At 50.7% G+C, this 17,526-nt stretch overlaps 1 protein-coding gene across 2 annotated transcripts in view; it reads right to left on the bottom strand.

Moving 5' to 3' along the window:
• The window catches only part of MYO18B (myosin XVIIIB), a 199,813-nt gene that overhangs the window by 1,422 nt on the left and 180,865 nt on the right, over positions 1-17,526 (bottom strand). For both annotated transcript variants that reach the window (XM_080940828.1, XM_080940829.1), the window contains exon 43: positions 93-1,332. In XM_080940828.1, the coding sequence (XP_080796954.1) occupies positions 105-1,332 (1,228 nt within the window). In that variant the 3' untranslated portion in view covers positions 93-104. The remainder of the gene's footprint in view (positions 1-92; positions 1,333-17,526) is intronic.

Genomic DNA, 17,526 nt, shown 5'->3' with positions numbered 1-17,526 from the left:
GCAAGCTACCCCAGGGTTAGAGCTGAGCAAGCCCCCATTTCCGCAGGGGTTGCCTACTCTGCCGTCTGTCCTTACCAGCCGTCTGTCCTTACCTGCAGCGGTCCCTACTGCTGGAGGTACTTCCTCATTATGCTTTCGACATCATCTTCTCTCCTCACAGAGCCAGGCTCTCTGCGCTCGGGGGACATCCGCTCCACACCATCACCTTGGAGTCGTGGGGCTCTTGGACCACTTCTGAGGCTGTTCGTACTTTTGAAGGACGCAATGGAGCTGGAGGAGGAGGAGGAGTCAGAGAGGTGAGCGGGGTCCTCCTTGGCCTCTGGGGTCTTCTTCAAGATGGTTTTGATCCCCGAGAGAAAGGAGCGGTTGGTAGCCTCTCCCATCTCAAAGTGGATGCCTGGATGCTTCGAAGCCTCCTTCCCATCTTTGGTAGCCCCGGATAAAGGAGCATCAGGCTTCCTGATGGCCGGGAGGAAGTCGTCAAAGTCCACTTTGGTCTGGTGTCTGTAGCTGAGGCTGGGAAGCTTCCAGTTGAATGCATCGTTGTCCAGAGCTTCTTCTGTCAGATGAGAGAACTGTCGGTTCTGGAAGACGAGTGGTTCCTTCCCAAGGTCTAAGCCGACTGCGTCGTCCACCGAGGACTCCAGACACGGCCTCCTGGGATGCAGCGTAGGTGACAGGAGTGCAGTGGGGGAGTGCGGTTTTCTCCTTGTGCTAGGTCCTGATTCTAAGAGGGACTCGCAGGAGCCGAACCGTGCCTTCTGCGTGTCAGGCAGCAGGGTGGTGCTCTCAGTACCCTCTGAGGAGATACACTTGAGACTGGTGGACCGGGAGAGACCAGCCGTGGCCCCGGCGTTCCCCTCTGCTCCCAGAGGAGATTTTGCCCTGCTCCTCAGTGAGAGATCTCCCTCATCACTGCTGGCTCTGCCCCTCCTAAGAGAGGAAGCCCCTGTGGTCTGGAAGATGGGGAGCATGGGCCCATCCCCCAGGTGCAGAGTGGATCCCTGGCCTCTCTGGGCTCTCTTCCTGCGGAGCTCTTCCACAAATTCCGAGAGGGCGGCCGACGGGCTGGGCAGCTTGTCTCTGGGCAGGGGTGACACAGCCGCGCTCTGAGGAGTAAGAGACGAGAGTGGGGAACCTGGGCGCTCTGGGGTGTGTCTTCTGTGCACAGCAAAGCCTTCCCCATCCCCCAGATGGTAGGGCCTTTGTGGGAAGACTGGGTGAAGAGAGACGGAAGCAGCCCTCGAGGTGTCTCTGGGAGTATTCCAGGTTCCACTTGGCGCCATCGATGCTGGTCTCGGCCTCTCAGAGTCCCCAGCTTCTTCACTTATCCTGTGTCAAGAAGAAAAAATGCAATCACTTGAAACCTCGTTTCATGAGCTCTAGGGAGCTGCTAAGCCTGGGGGTGAGTGTTATTTTGTCTCTGTCAAGGCCGACTCTACCACAGCCTCAAGTGAGTCACGTGACTTGATGTGGGAAACTCCAGCTGTGTAAATGATTTTGTGTTTCTTTCTGAGGTGCAATTTCTATCTATAATTAAACCCAGCTAAGTACATTTGAGAGCATCAACCCAGGAGCTACTACTGTGGGAGATGTGGGCATTCTCTCTGACTGGGTAGAACATCACCCCAGAGGTATGCTGAGTAAGACATTCATGTTTCCAAGCGTGGAGGGGGAACGTGCAGGTGTGGCTTATTTATTTAAGGGCAAGCTCAGGGGACAGCTCCAACTACTGGGACGCAGGAGCATTGGGTACCCTAGTTGTGTCTTAAAGTATTTTATGAGACATCTGGAGGATGGAGGGGCAGTTAAAATCATGTCCCCTAAAGGAAAATATTCAAATGAAATTCACTCTTCAAGGGGGCAGTGGGGGTGTGAGGGTGGGTGGGGGTGGGGGTGGGGTAACAGGCAGCTTCTATTCTGGGACACAAGCTCTACTTTTATTCTATGGCAGCCATGCACCACATTCCTGAAGCCAGGGTCCTGAATCGTGTGTGAGGGAATTACAGACCACATATAAAGGGTGTTCTCTGAAGGAGGAAGGCGGCAGGCTAGCAGTGTTTCCCTTAATAAATAAATTTCTGTGCCCTCCCTCTCAGGGAAACAAGCCCCTGTCTACCCACTAGTGATGTCCCATGATTTATTTACAAACAGAAGGGAGCATCAGATGTCAGACGCAGGCAAGGAGGACAAAGCTGCTAGAGCAGGCTAGAGCAGGCTAGAGCAGGCTAGAGCAGGCTAGAGCAGGCTAGAGCAGGCTAGAGCAGGCTAGAGCAGGCTAGAGCAGGCTAGAATAGGCTAGAGCAGGCTAGAATAGGCTAGAGCAGGCTAGAGCAGGCTAGAATAGGCTAGAGCAGGCTAGAGCAGGCTAGAATAGGCTAGAGCAGGCTAGAGCAGGCTAGAATAGGCTAGAGCAGGCTAGATCAGGCTAAAGCAGGCTAGAGCAGGCTAGATCAGGCTAAAGCAGGCTAGAGCAGGCTAGAGCAGGCTAAAGCAGGCTAGAATAGGCTAGAGCAGGCTAGAGCAGGCTAGAATAGGCTAGAGCAGGCTAGAGCAGGCTAGAATAGGCTAGAGCAGGCTAGAGCAGGCTAGAGCAGGCTAGAGCAGGCTAGAATAGGCTAGAGCAGGCTAGCAGCGAGGCAGGAGAGAGCAGGCTAGAGCAGGCTAGAGCAGGCTAGAGCAGGCTAGAGCAGGCTAGATCAGGCTAGAGCAGGCTAGAGCAGGCTAGAGCAGGCTAGATCAGGCTAGAGCAGGCTAGAGCAGGGTAGAGCAGGCTAGAGCAGGCTAGAATAGGCTAGAGCAGGCTAGAGCAGGCTAGAATAGGCTAGAGCAGACTAGAGCAGGCTAGAGCAGGCTAGAGCAGGCTAGAATAGGCTAGAGCAGGCTAGAATAGGCTAGAGCAGGCTAGAGCAGGCTAGAATAGGCTAGAGCAGGCTAGAGCAGGCTAGAGCAGGCTAGAATAGGCTAGAGCAGGCTAGAGCAGGCTAGAATAGGCTAGAGCAGGCTAGAGCAGGCTAGAATAGGCTAGAGCAGGCTAGAATAGGCTAGAGCAGGCTAGAATAGGCTAGAGCAGGCTAGAGCAGGCTAGCAGCGAGGCAGGAGAGAGCAGGCTAGAGCAGGCTAGAGCAGGCTAGAGCAGGCTAGAATAGTCTAGAGCAGGCTAGAGCAGGCTAGAGCAGGCTAGAGCAGGCTGGAGCAGGCTAGAATAGGCTAGCGGCGAGGCAGGAGAGAGCTAGGTGCATTCAGGCTCTGGCTGCTTGCTAGCTCTATGACAGTGGGGACACGTGTGGAAGGTGTGCCACATGCCACAGATGGCTAGGATGCCGGTACTAAGTGCAGAGGAAAGGATCCTGCCTAGGCTGGGGATTGCCGTTTCTGACCACACAGGGACAGGGCTGTGGAATCTGGGGATACAACCACACTGAGGGATGCTAGAGGGGACAGGAAAGCATAGCGAGGGTCTTACCCCCAAATTCTTAGGGGGTGATTATACCCACAGGTTTTAGACAATAGAGTCTCTTGCAGGGCTGGGCAGATGAAAGCTAGTGTGACAGTGTGTATGTGTCACCTCAGGGCTGAGGAGGGAGAGACAGGTGGCTCCTGCAGACACTAGCCAGCTATGCTAATGGGTTAGCTCCAGGCCAGTCAGAGACCCTGTCTCAAAGTCCAAGGTGGACAGGGTGGCTCCATCAGAGGTGACCTCTGGCCTGCACTTGCACACACATACACACACACACATACCACACACACACCCATGTACACACATACACACATCACATACCCATGTACACACATACACCTCACATAGCCACACATGCACACACACACCACATGTATGTGCACATGCACACACATATATACACACATGTGTACATATATATATACACAGATACACACTACATATACACATCACATGCCCATGTACACACACACATACCACATACTCCCTCCCACACATATACATCTCACACCCACATGTGCATACACACATCACACTCATGTATGCACACACATGCAAATACAAACATACACACACATATGCACAAAGAGGGGGGAGGAAGAGAGAGAGAGAGACAGACACATAGACATATAGACACAGTGAAGGGGGGTCAGACAACCTAATGGTCCCATTCCTCAACACCAGGACAGAGAAGACAGGCAACCACAAGCCAGACACAGGATCTGCTAGCACTGTGAACCTGGACTTGCAGCCTACAGATGTTGAGAAATCAATTTTTGTGATTTATAAGCCACTTGGACTGTGGTGTTTTGTTACATGACTCAGAGGTCAGAGCTTTATCCCAAGGGCTTCTTTCCTAGAGGATCCTGCCAGTGTAGCCCTGAGAGACCATGGGGATGGGCACAGGGCAGGCTGTGCTCACTGGCCCCTAATCCACCTTAGAGCCTGCAGAACTAGTGTGCGCACTGAGTCAGCACCTGTCCATAGAGCCTGCAGAACTAGTGTTCGTACTGAGTCAGCACCTGCCCATAGAGCCTGCAGAACTAGTGTGTGCACTGAGCCAGCACCTGTCCATCCCCAGTCCTGGTCTGTCTTCCCTCCACTCTCCAGGAAGCCCCACTGTCCGGGCTCTACAATGCTGACCTCATAGGTTAGAAGAACAAATAAAAAGCTTCAGGTTCTGTGCTTGGCATCCATCCCGACCTCCCAGCCCCAGACACAGCCCATAGTGGGACTGAGAGGGCTGAGGAGACGGTTGGCCACCATGTGGGCAGTGACTTTGCCTCACTCAGCAAGAAGCGGGTGGCCCTGTGTGCTAAAACAAAAGCCCCACGCCACGGCAGCGGCCTTCATTCTTCTTTCTTGCCTGTCACTTCCTGTCCCATCACAGCTGGACTTGCCTGAGCACTAAGTGTGAAGCCCAATGACTGCTTTCCAGTCACCTGAAGGTTTGCTTGTTGAGAGCAGTGCTTTAGAGTGTCTCCCTCCAACACACACACACACACACACACACACACATACACACACACACACACACACACACACACAAACACACACTGCAAGGTGGTGCTCACTCTGTTCATTTCATTCTCCTCTTTAATAAACAGCTTTGAGCTGTCAGGGCCAGTGGGCTGATGCTGAGATGACAGAAGTCATTTCCATGCTGTCTTGGCCCTGAAAGGAGGTGGGCGTGATGAATGCATCTCAGGCCTCAGTCTCATCTATATCGCCTGCCATTCAAGGTGCCTGCCGCTTGGGACTCAGGAACTGCTGTCTCCAAGTCCTGGAGCTACTCAGTACTCAGCCTGGCTCGCAGTAGGTACTGAGTAAAAGATGGATTTAATCAGGATAGTGAAGGAGGAAGGTGGACAAGGAGAAGAGAAAGCAGGGGACAGAGGTGCTGAAGGAGCTGCAGTAGGGCAAGGAAGAGACAACTGGTAGACCATGGGGGGGGGGTGAAAAGCTGGCGAAGGGAAGGGGAAGCAGAGGTGAGGGAAGGGGGAGGGGGGATGGAGAATCACAGGACAGACCAGTTCTGCCCTTTTATCTCTGACCAAAAGCTGGGGGCATGCTGTGTCTAGCCAGGAGCCCAGATGTGGGTCTGCAGGTCCTGACTACTTTATAAAATGCAGAAGGCCCAGGTGGGGACCCTAAATGATGCAGGTGTGGCCTAGGCTTTATGAGCAGGGCCCAAGGCTGAGCTCTGCCTCCTGGGAAGGCCTAGTGCCTTTGAGGAATCAGCAGGGACACAAGCCACATCAAATGGATCCTTGAGGGGACTGTAAAGGACAGGGGTGTTGGATGAGAAGCAGAGACACAGAATTCTACCTTCCTTGTCCCTCTCAGCCTTCCCTGTGGTTGTCTGCACCAGCTGTCTATGTATGAAGTTCTTTGTATGCACAGTCTGTGCACACACTGCGGCATTGATTGATCCAGAAATCCTCTGGGTTTGGAGGAAAGAATCCTGACTCTGCCACCTGAGGCTGGCACATCCTGTCCCAGCTTTGGAATGTTCAAGCGCAGCCTGCCCAGGCAGCCAGGGCCTGTGTCACTCATTCTTGCTTCCAGGTGTCCTCTAGGGTAGCTTGGCTGGATTGCTCTCTCTCTCTCTCTCTCTCTCTGTCTCTCTCTCTTTCTCTCTCCTCTCTCTCTGTCTCTCTCTGTCTCTCTCTGTCTCTCTTTGTCTCTGTCGCTCTGTCTCTCTGTCTGTCTCTGTATCTCTGTCTCTGTATCTCTGTCTCTCTGTCTCTCTGTCTGTCTCTCTGTCTGTCTCTCTGTCTCTGTCTGTCTCTATCTCTATCTATCTCTGTCTCTCTCTGTCTCCTCTCTCTCCCTCCCTCTCTCTGTCAACTTCCTGTGATGGATGAATAGATGGTGGATAATGGAGACGTCCATTATCCAGCTCAGAGCGCTGGCCAAGGAGATGCTCCAGTACTGAGGGCTGAGCATCAGGGAGACACAGTGATGAATGCCAGGTAAGGGCGGGGGTTAGTCTCTGAAGGGAGGCTCCTGAGACATCTCAGGAACTTCTGAAACCAGTCCCTCAGTCACTCTACGGAATGAGCATTGAGGTGGCTCTTGTATTCAAGCACAGAACTAGTCACTGGTCTCAGTCATGCCACCAAAGCATGCTGGGCCCTGCCCTGGAATCAGGGAAGAGGACAGGCATCTCTTCTGCCTCCATGACAACCCTGAGAAATAGGAGCTATGACCCCCAGGCATAGCACCAGAGAGGGAGCATCTCTGAGGTAGCGGAAGTGGGGGGCCCATGTGATCGAGCCAACACAGAGCACTCTATTTGTCTCTGTGGCCTTTTGCCAGACTCTGTGGGTGACACGTGGCTGATAATGTCTGACATCAGATCATGGAGGTTGGGGACCTTACCTGCTGCTGTCTTGAATGATGCTGTCATTGATTGCCTAACACTCTCTAGGACAGAATTTCCTCCACTGAGAAATGGAGGAATCCACATCCATCTCCCAGTGTTAGAGAGGAAAGACCCTTGACAGAAACACCCACTGTATCTACCACCACTGCCTAGTGCCCTAGGCCATGGCAGATGCTCAGCATAGAAAGTGAGCTAGCCGATCCAGAATGTAGCAGCTCCATAAATACATATTGGACTGGTGAGGGCAGTCTTCAGGCCTCTGGCACACAGTAGATCCTCAGTTCAATATGATCAGTTACTAGTGATTCTCTGATTCCCAGCACACAGTGAGAGTCCAATACTGCTGACCAGTGATCCCATAGGAACACCATGTAGGAACGTCCTGTGTGTTTGGTTGCCTCATATTACAGAGGATGCAAAAATCTTTGAAATCCTGGAATTTGCAAGGTTAGGAAAAGAAGAGTCTTTAAGCGATTAATAGTGGGTTCAAATCCTGGATCTTCTCCCTTCCAAGCCAGGCTTCTTCTGGGGCATGTTTTGGATTTCAGGATCTTGTTGGGAGTTAGAGATGAGGTGTGCTTGCCGGTCAGCCTCCATCCATCCCAGAGTTTCAGGGTAAGCAACACATCTTACAGTTTTACCTACACATTCAGTTGGCCCTCCATAGCTTCAGATTCTGTATCTGTGGACTCAACCGGATCAAAAATATCTGGAAAATAACCATGACTGTACCAAGTTCGCACAGACATCGTTTTGTGCCGCTTCCCTTAAATGATATGCTCTGGCCACTCTTCAGCCAGCGTGGGTGACGTAGGACATGAGGGGTCGGCGTAGGTGTGGGTGGTGAAAATCGGGACCAAATCACAATTGGCATCTGTAGGGGTCCAGAAACCAGGTCCCCTTAAATACTCAGGAGCAAGTGAGTGCTGCTTCAAAGTGCTGTTCTTCATTAATGTAATCTGCCTTAGTATCTAACTCCTGCCTGGCTGTTGGTCCTTGGCAGCTCTGACACTTGGGCTGAGGAAGACCCTAGTCTGAGCACAGATGTTAATGAGCAAACAAGACCTGTACCGGCAGACGAGGCGAGACAGGAGGTGGTTCTAGGTACGGCTCATGCTCTGTAGAAGCCAGCTGCTGAGAGGGGATCTCCGATGGAGCCCCTTCCCCTGCCAGGCTGTCTCCTGGATGTTTCTCCTGTGTTTGTACCTCGAGCGTGACCACAGCAGGCATGTATGAATCCTGCAGGTGGTGAAGTCACTGTACCATGCTACGCCGATCAGTATCGCTGCCCTACCTCACACAGGGGCAAACTGAGGCTCACTGAGGTGAAAACGTTTGCTCTCGGGCTTCCTGCAACATGGATTTAGGACTTGGACCAGGACCCTCAGTGACCAGATGCCATTCACGCTTTGTTCTTCCCAGGCCCCTCCCTTCCCAGGCTGAGGAGTCGGGTGGGCCTGCAGGTAAAGTTTTACCCAGGTTTTCACGTGTTCTCTCAAAGCCCATTGTGACACGGAGATGGAAAGCCTGGTCTAAGTCACAGGCCTTTGGACCTGGCGTCGGACATCAGACATAACCACACAGCAGCATCCACAATCCCAGCATCTAGCTGGAGCCAGAGATGGTTGGAGCCACCGAAGACTCGATACAGACTTAATGACATTATGAATCACCCCTAGAGGTGACCCGCTTCCCCATTTCTCTCCCACACCCTGAAACCACAGAGCAAATTAATAGGATCTTTTTGATACTCATGATGTCTGGGATGAGGGGTTCCCTCTGAAGATGATACAAGCACCAAGTTCAAGAGAGCATATGCTGAAGATCAGCATGGTGCCTGGGACTGCACACAAGGCACACACCATATACATCACTGGGGTGCATCGGCACCATATTCCCTGAGGCACACAGTGCTGTGAACTTCCTTTGTCATACAAGAGGCTCAGAAATGTTAAGCCGGGAAATGTGATAAATGGAAGGAGGTGGGCTTACACCAAGCAAGGGCTTACCAGATCCTCACCTCCTGGCCATTCTTCCTCCTTACCCTTTATTGTCCCATTTTACAAACAAGAAAGTTGAGTCTCAGAGGGGCCAGCAGGCTTTCTGAGGAACCAGCCTCACTGCAAGATACCAGGCCTGGTCTGTCTGTCTGTCTGTCTGTCTCAAGACTGGGCTGACTTACAGAAGCATAAAATAAGACTCTGCTCCCTGCTTTGAGTGCAAATCTTTGGCACAAGTCCTGGATACGTCCGTGAAGAAGGGTTTGCTCTGCAGGAACTTCCAGGGTATGCATGCAACTTGAGGGCTTGGCAAGGGAGCTCACCGTGTGTACTGAGCCTGGAGCACAGGCTTTCTGGAGGCGGTGGGATGACTCAGGCTTTGGAAGAGGGGAGGCAGTGAGCGGTGTTCCTGGAATTGGACGATAAGAGGCAGTGGGAGGGAAGGTCCCGCCTACCAGCTATTAGCTGATTCCATCTGCAGAACTCTTGGCAGCCAGTGACAACTGCCTACACTCGGAGGGCAGGGGAGTGAGACTCTGTAAGGACCACAGGCTGGGAGGAAAGGCATGAAGCAAGGGGACCAGAGGGGGACCCAGCTAAAGAGAAGAGGTCAGCAGGAGGCTGTCCCTGTGTCCACTCACTCCTGGCTTGATCGTGACACTGGGGCAAGGCAAGCATTATGTGGTGGGGGAGGGGAATAGCAGCCAGCCTTGTCTGCAGTTCCTTCTGCAACTCTGTGTGTGTCAACGCTCCACACAGAAGCCAGCTCGGTGCCTCAGAGGACCCCACCCACAGACCTTGCACGGACATCAGGAGCAGAGTCTGTCGGGGTTGCCAGAGGCCGGGATGAGGGCAGACAGACGTGAGACGTGAAGAAGCCTAGAACAGGGATCAAAACTCAAACAAGAATCAGGGGCAGCCCAGTGTCCTACATGGCAGCACAGAAGCCCAAGTCTAATGGAACTTGTGATGGCATTTTGCAAGAATGGGAGGATTCCAAAGACCCCGGCGCATGGGAGCGACAGACTTAGAGGAGATGGGAGGGTTTGTCCAAACAGCCCTGGTTTGAGCGCTGCAGATCGCACACACCGGATTACGGCATTGCACTCGGATCATGTGGACAAGGCCCGTGATGATGAAGGAGAATCATTCCCAGAAACCTAAAGAGGATGATCCACTTCAGTGAAGGAGGCAGAGAGCGAGGCTGAGTGTAGGGCTTGGACAGACAGACAACAGACAGACAGACACCCAGAAACCTAAAGGAGATAATCCACTTCAATGAAAGGAGCAGAGAATGAGGCTGAGTCTAGGGCTTAGACAGACAGACAGACAGGCAGGCAGGCAGAAAATGGGGACCCCATAGGGAGCTACAGCACTCCCTGCCCAGTCAGTCTGTTATCCTCAGACTTCTCCAACACAAAGCCTCTTATCTGTCTAAACAGCCTCAGAAGACAACTAAATACAATTACCTTCTAAGACCCTTTTAAAACCCCGGTTATATAAGGCTGTTTAGGGATAACTGGGGTGTAAGCATATTGGGATCCAACATGACACCACATGCTTGCTAATGTCTGTGAGCCTGGGAGAACCATGAGAGAGAGGATATGTTGATGGAAGTTGATGTCAGCTTCGGGAAAACTTGGACAGTCACCAAAGTAAAGGAGAGGCCAATGAAGTCGAAGATAAGTGGACACTGCTGTTCCTTAGAGAGAGATGGAGGGAGAGTTGACCCAGTTTCTAAAGTGCCTGCCACGCAAGGACAAGGCTAGGGTTCAGATCCTTGACATCCCTATGTGCAGCTAGGTTTAGCCATGAGTGTCTGTGATCCCAGCTCTGAGAAGGCAGAACCCCAGGGCTTGCTGGTCAAACACTAGAATCTAGGTGCTGCGGGTGCAGTGAAAGACTCTGTCTCAAAGAGCAAGATGGAGGTTGATGGAGGAAAAAACCCCAAAGCTGACCTTTGACCTGCACAAACACGGACAGATGCATACGCACCTTGCACAAACACCTAATAGGAAAAAGAAGAAGAGAGATGGGGGAGGCAGAGGAGCCAAGCAGCCTCTTACAGGTGATTCCAAAGGTCCCTTTCTGTACATATATATATTTTTTAATTGACACCTTTACCACCACCTTTCAGTGATCAGGCCCACTGAGAAGCCTATTCCTCTGGGGCGAGGCTGGCTCCCAAGGCTCAGTCCACCATTCTGTATTGTACTGTTATGCCTACTGTATCTCTCCTCCAAATAATGCATGCTTCTTAACTACACACGTACTTCCTTCCTGACATCCCAGAGTCAAGTGCCCTGAAAGGATTCAGAGACTGGAGGGAGTGAGAGAGCAGAGGGGATTCCATGAGGAAGGAGGAGGGTGGCTGTGTCTACTTTATGTAGAATGCTTCAATCAGACCCCAGTCAACCGAAGCCACTTCCTGTGACTTAAAATCAATAGCTTCCAAACCAACATTGACCATGCAGCCCCAAACACATTCTCCAAGGGCCCGGTGTCCTTTCTACTGGGCAATGTCCACCTCCAGGGACCATGAACAGAGAACATTGGGGACCTCCCTAGTCCTGCACTGGGGAAGGGAACGCGCTCATTCTACTGCTGAGTCTTTTCAGCATATTTTCCTCCCAGTTCTGAAAGATATGAGATGTGATTAAAATCTCCAGCCAGACTGAGGATTTGTGAATATCAGTGTTTCTCAAGCAAATCCTCAGAAAATGGTGTCATTTCCCATACCTGGACCTCAGCTTAGTACATCAGAATGGCAGCTGCTGGGTCAAACTGTAGACTTAGTCATAAAAGCACCCAGGTGCCTCTCATAACAAAGTTTTCTAAGTGGATGCAAATTATCCCCCATTTCTCCACCTATTCATTCATCCACCCATCCCCCCTCTCTCCCTCCATCTGTCTGTCCGTCCATCCACCCATCCATCCATCCATCCATTCTTCCATCTGTCCATCCATCCATCCATCCATCCATCCATTCTTCCATCTGTCCATCCATCCATCCATCCATCCATCCATCCATCCATCCATCCATCCTTCCATCTGTCCATCCATCCATCCATCCATCCATTCTTTCATCTGTCCATCCATCCATCCATTCTTCCATCTGTCCATCCATCCATCCATCCATCCATCCATCCATCCATCCATCCATCCATCTATCCATCCATCCATCCATCCATCTATCCATCTGTCTATCCATCCATCTGTTCATCCATCCATCTGTTTATCCATCCATCCATTCATTCATTTGTTCATTGATCCATTTGTCCATCCATCCACACATCCATCCATCTATTTGTCCATCCATCATCTGCTCATCCATCCATCCATCCATCCACCCATTCACCCACCTCTCTCTCTCCATTCTTACATCTATCTAGACTCATTTACTGAGTGTTGTCATGCTTCAGACTGTAAACATGAATTCATCATTAGTTCAAGGAACTGATCATCTGGAAGAGGAGGTAAGGCCTCTGAGTTCTAACTAGAGGGGAAGGGGAGAGACCCCAGAGACACATGAAAACAAACAAAATTATTGATTTAGCAAAAGAAGTTTGAAAATCTAAGTAACGTCCAGATGTGTTGGACCAGGCTGCACCAGATGCTTACTTAGGAAAACCAGATAAGCTGAATTTAGATTTAAAGAATTTCAGAGAGTCACCGAGGCAGCCAGAACTTGAAGATGAAATGACGGGAAATTATTAGCCGGGTCATAGTGAAGTGCTAAATATAAAGGAGGATTATCAATTGGGTGACAGTGCAGTTGAAGGCCATTTACCAAAATAGCAGTTGATTGGCTTCTAAAGGTCAGTCAGCCTCTGAAGGAGGATCCATTTTCCACACAGAGAACTTCTGTCTACAATAGCCAAAGATTTGGTGTGGATCTCTAACAAGTCAAAACTGGAGTGGGAGGAGAAGCAAAGAAAAGACATCAGACTTTTTTTGTAGAAAAAGACCTCAGTTGAAGACATAAATGGGAAGGTTTGTCACATGGGAAACACAGATCTAAAACTGATAAGTGACACTAGTCATTTCTGCTACAATTGCTAATTTTTAGAGATGGCGAAAGGAAGCTCTTAGGGCTTGGGGCACTGATAACTCTGCGTTGCCACTTGGCTAGAACTGACTAGGGTTGTAGTGATCCTGGGACAAAACCGCGTCACCCTGCAGCGGAGGGCACATGCACTGAGGCTCCCTGCATCTGCAGCACCCTTCACAGCAGGGCTCAACTAGGAAGAACTCAATGCTCACGGATGTCCTGGAAAATTTCACATATCAGGCTGACTGGCAGAGAAGGAAAGGGTCAAAAATGCCAACGAGCAAACAGACTGAAGGTCACCCAGGTGCTGCCTGAGGATCTGGACAGAGCTGGAGGCCACCACAGGAAGACAGGAGTGGGGTTATGTTGGATTAAATAAACCAGCTAGATTGCCCTGTCCTTTGAATCATGAATATATACATCAGTGGGGAACCCAGTCCCCATGTCAGCAGCTGTTGGAAGCAGTCAGCTAACGGAGACGTGAAGGAGGTTGTGGTGACTCAGAAGATCCTGAACTGTGGAGAGCAAACGTGTACTTTTGTACCGTGTACTCAGAGTGGGGCATTGTGGGACAAGCTTCTTTGTGGAAGGGGTGTTGTCATGTGGGTCATAAGATGTCTGGCAGTGTCCCCCATCTCTGCACACTAGAGACAGTTCTGTTCCCAACATGGACAACCTTGTCCCCTGGGATGAGTCACAGCCCTCTCTGGGAATGTCATCATGATGGACTACAGCACCCAGGATCTCCCAGGTTGTCCTATACCACACTGAGGACCAGCTTCACAGACTAAACATAAACGTGGAAGGGAAGAAGCTACTGCAGGAGGCACACACACAAGGGATTTCCATCTGCTTTAAGTTCAAAAATGAGCCCTTCTGTTGCAGGGCATCAGAAGTTAGCACGGGGAGGTTATCTTTGCAGAGGAAGGAGACTTAACAAAACTTGAAGCCAATCAGACTCCAAGGTCCTTAATCTCTAGATTGATCCCAATGGTTGTAAGTTCATTTAGGTGAGCCTAAGAGATCTCCCTCCCTCCTCATCCCCCCTCTCTCCCCATTTTCCTCTTCCCCTCCCCTCCCCTCCCTCTCCCTCCCTCCCTCTCTCTTTCTCCTTCTCTTTTTCTCCCCCCTCCCCCTCTCCCTCTTTCCCTCCTCTCTCCCTCTCCCTCCCCCTCTCTGTCTTTCTCCTTCTCTCTCTCCCCACTCTCTCTTCCCCCTCCCTCTCCCACTCCCTGTCTTCCCTCTCTTCCTCTTCTCCTCCCCACCCCCTCTCTCTCTGTGGTATGTGTTAGTGTGTGTGCATGGTGTGTATGTGGGGTGTGTGTGTGTGGTGTGTGTGGGGTGTGTGTGTGTGGTGTGTGTGGGGTGTGTGTGTGTGTGTGTGTGTGTGTGTGTATGATGTGTTCATGTGAGTGTGCATGAACTCCTTCAGATCAGAGATTGATAACTGGTGTCTTGTTTTATGACTACCTTACTTTCTGAAACCAATTGACACTGAACCTGGAGGTATCAATTTGGCAAGGTGTCAGGCCAGTGAGCACCAAGGATGTGACTGCCTCTGTCTCCCCAGCGAGGAGGTAATAGAGCCACGCCTTTACACCAGCTTTTTATGTGAGGTTAGCACTTTACCATGTTCTGAGCCATACATTTTCCTTTTTCCAAATGTTTTGTGGGCCCCACCAGCTAGAACTCGGGTTGCTAAACAGGACCAAATATGAAATCTCTTCAGGGGTCACATGGGTCCTGTGACAAGTCCTGCAACCACCATACATTGCTTTGGTCTCTCTTGCCAGTGCTTTATCCACAGCCGGTGGGTTGGTAATGAGCTTTCCCCTCTGACCCCCTAAACTGACCCCTGAAACTGACCCCCTGAAACTGACCCCCTGAAACTGAAGAGTACATAAAGAACTGTCAAACCTAGGAAGACACGGAACCCTCTCCACAGCGAGCCAACCACTAAAGATGTTCAGAGTGTGTTAAAATCATCCTGCATTCTGGTTCTAAAGCTACAGAAATGGGTAAACACCAAACCACGTAGAAACAGGACTGGCAGAGACAACGAAGCCCTACTCAGAGAACAAGCTTCTAAGCTAAGACTCATTCATTCACATATCTATAATTAATGAGCTAATTACCACCAAGTCTTATCTAATCACGGAAGCAGCATTCCTCGAGGATCCTCAGCTTTAGTCTGGGGCAGAGTAATTGCGTTTTCTTGAATAACACAACTTTATTTATTTATTTATTTATTTATTTATTTATTTTACAAACAATACCCTGTAATTTAGACCTTTTTACTAATTCAAGCCAGACAAATAAAATAACACCGAGCGAGGCAGGGTAGGGTGGCAGTGCTGGCACATAACTAGATTATTTTCCTCTAAATATATAAAGAAAAAAGAAAAGATAAAGCCAAGGGTATGGGCGGAGTGTTTATAGAGATCACTCCCCACCCACCCACCCGCCCACCCAGGGGGAAAGCAAGGTTGTAATGCCATCTTTTCGTCAGACTAAGTGAGGCCATCCAGAAAGCACAGCAGTAATTAGAGGTGATTACATAGCAATTAAGAACTTCATGGTTCTGCCAGGTAGAATCTTTTTTAGCCTGACCTCCAATAGCTCACTGCACTGTGGAATGTCTTCAGGAGAGAGCCCAGAGAGAACTCCACATGCCCCAGCCCTGACTATGGCTGAACAAAAGATCACCAGTGCTGACCATGGGATGACTGACAGGTCACCTGTGCTGACCATGGGATGATTGACAGGTCACCTGTGCTGACCATGGGATGATTGACAGGTCACCTGTGCTGACCATGGGATGATTGACAGGTCACCTGTGCTGACTGTGGGATGATTGACAGGTCACCAGCACTGACCAGAACCACCCTGTTAGACCTGAGAAGTTTTGTGGCTGCTGAGCCAAAAATCACAAGAGAATGAATTGGTTGCCCTTGGGTGAGGAGAGAAGTGGGTGATTGTACCTGGACACCAGTGTTTGGGGAGGGGATGGTAAGGAAGGGATGCAGAAAGGGGTGTTTGAGGAGAATCTTCGGGGAGAGAGAGGTGGGCACAGTTGGGAACAGAACTTTACAGAGAGCTGGACACTGTGACACTGAAAAGCCACCAAGGAAAAAACAATCGGGCTCTCCTGTGTCTCCTCGGAAGCTGCTGGCACAATAAGAAAGTTTATGGTGGTGCCTTCAGTCTCATCACTGGGGAGGCAGAGGCAGGTGGATCTCTGTGAGTTCAATGCCAGCCTGCTCTACAGAGCGAGTTCCTGGACAGTCAGAGTTTGTGCAGAGGCCCAGTCTAAAACAAGCAAAACCAAAGACAAACAAACCAACCAAAAACCAAAGAAAAGTTCTTATGAGGTGGTGAGGGCAGCTTTGGGGATGAGGTAAACTGAGGCACACTCATAGAGAGAGGAAGTGAAGAGGGGTGTGGAGCCTCCCTTTTGAGAAGCCTGGATGTAGGTGCAGGAAGAAAGGAACCAGTCACATGTGAAGTGATGGTAGAGATAGGAAACAGAGGACCCCAGAGCAGGGAGGGAGGGAAGGTGAGGGAACAGGAGAGGGGGGATACTGGGTGTGGAGGAGCTACAGCTATTCCCTGAGGGTGGAGACTGAGCAGTGCCCACTGTCAGCACATAAACCTGTGACCTACGCTGGGGCTCTGTTAGGTGTAAAGTGAGGGGCAAGAAAGAAATGGCCCAGACACTCCTTGGGAAGCCCTGAGTGTCCAAGGAAGTGAGAAAGCCAGGCACTTGAAAGGATTCCATCAAGGATGGCTTCACAGGGCAGGAACCAGGTACTGGATGTCACAGGACTCAGGGAGGGGCAGCTTATGCCCACACCCTGGTCAGCCCTAGAAGCACCCATGCCAGATGTCCTAGGGGGCTACTGAACCAAGTCAGCTGCTACCACCAAGCCCTAAGCTCCCTCTCTGGGGCCAGGGAGGTGATTTAGTGTCTGTCTCTAGGAAAGCTCACATTTATCAGTGGCAGCTGCTTGGTCCCAGCTGGCCATAACTCACAAAGCTTTGGTGTATTTCTCTGGAGTTGACATCCTCTTGTAAATAACATGCCAACGCTCTTGGAGCCTGGCAGAAGCTTGCCCTCTCTCAATTCTGTTTTTAGAGTGACCTTCTCTGTCAGCCAAACTCGAAGTGTCCAAGGAGCTTCTTGATGGAGCCCTGCCAAGCACCAGGTAAGTCAGGACTAGGTTTGCAGGAGCTCTCCACACCCTGATAGGGTGGGGCATGCTGCTGATTTTGTGATTGACAGCTATTCAAGTTCAAAACACAAGTGCGTCTGAAAAGCACCCCAAAGTGAAAATGACCTTTACAGGTAGATAGAACAACATAGAACTTAAGAAGCCTCTTCCATGGGGATTTAAGAGGCCAAGATAGAGTCAAGGGCCCTGTAAGGAAAAAACCCAAGATACCGGAACAATTTACAAAGAGCGTATACCATACAGTGCATCATCTCCTAAAAGCTCACCCACATGCTACCTGGGGTGAGCGCTGAAGATGTTTATGAACAGGCAGAGAGCACAGGAAACAGAAGAGGGCTGACCTTGGCAAGGAAAAAAAAAAGAGAGAGAGTGGGCAGGGGGCACGGTCTTCCGTC

The sequence above is a fragment of the Micromys minutus genome, assembly GCF_963924665.1.
Source record: "Micromys minutus genome assembly, chromosome: 29".
Lineage (NCBI taxonomy): Eukaryota > Metazoa > Chordata > Mammalia > Rodentia > Muridae > Micromys > Micromys minutus.
The sequence above is the reverse complement of the archived record's forward strand: the minus strand, read 5'-3'. Positions and strand labels throughout refer to the sequence as shown.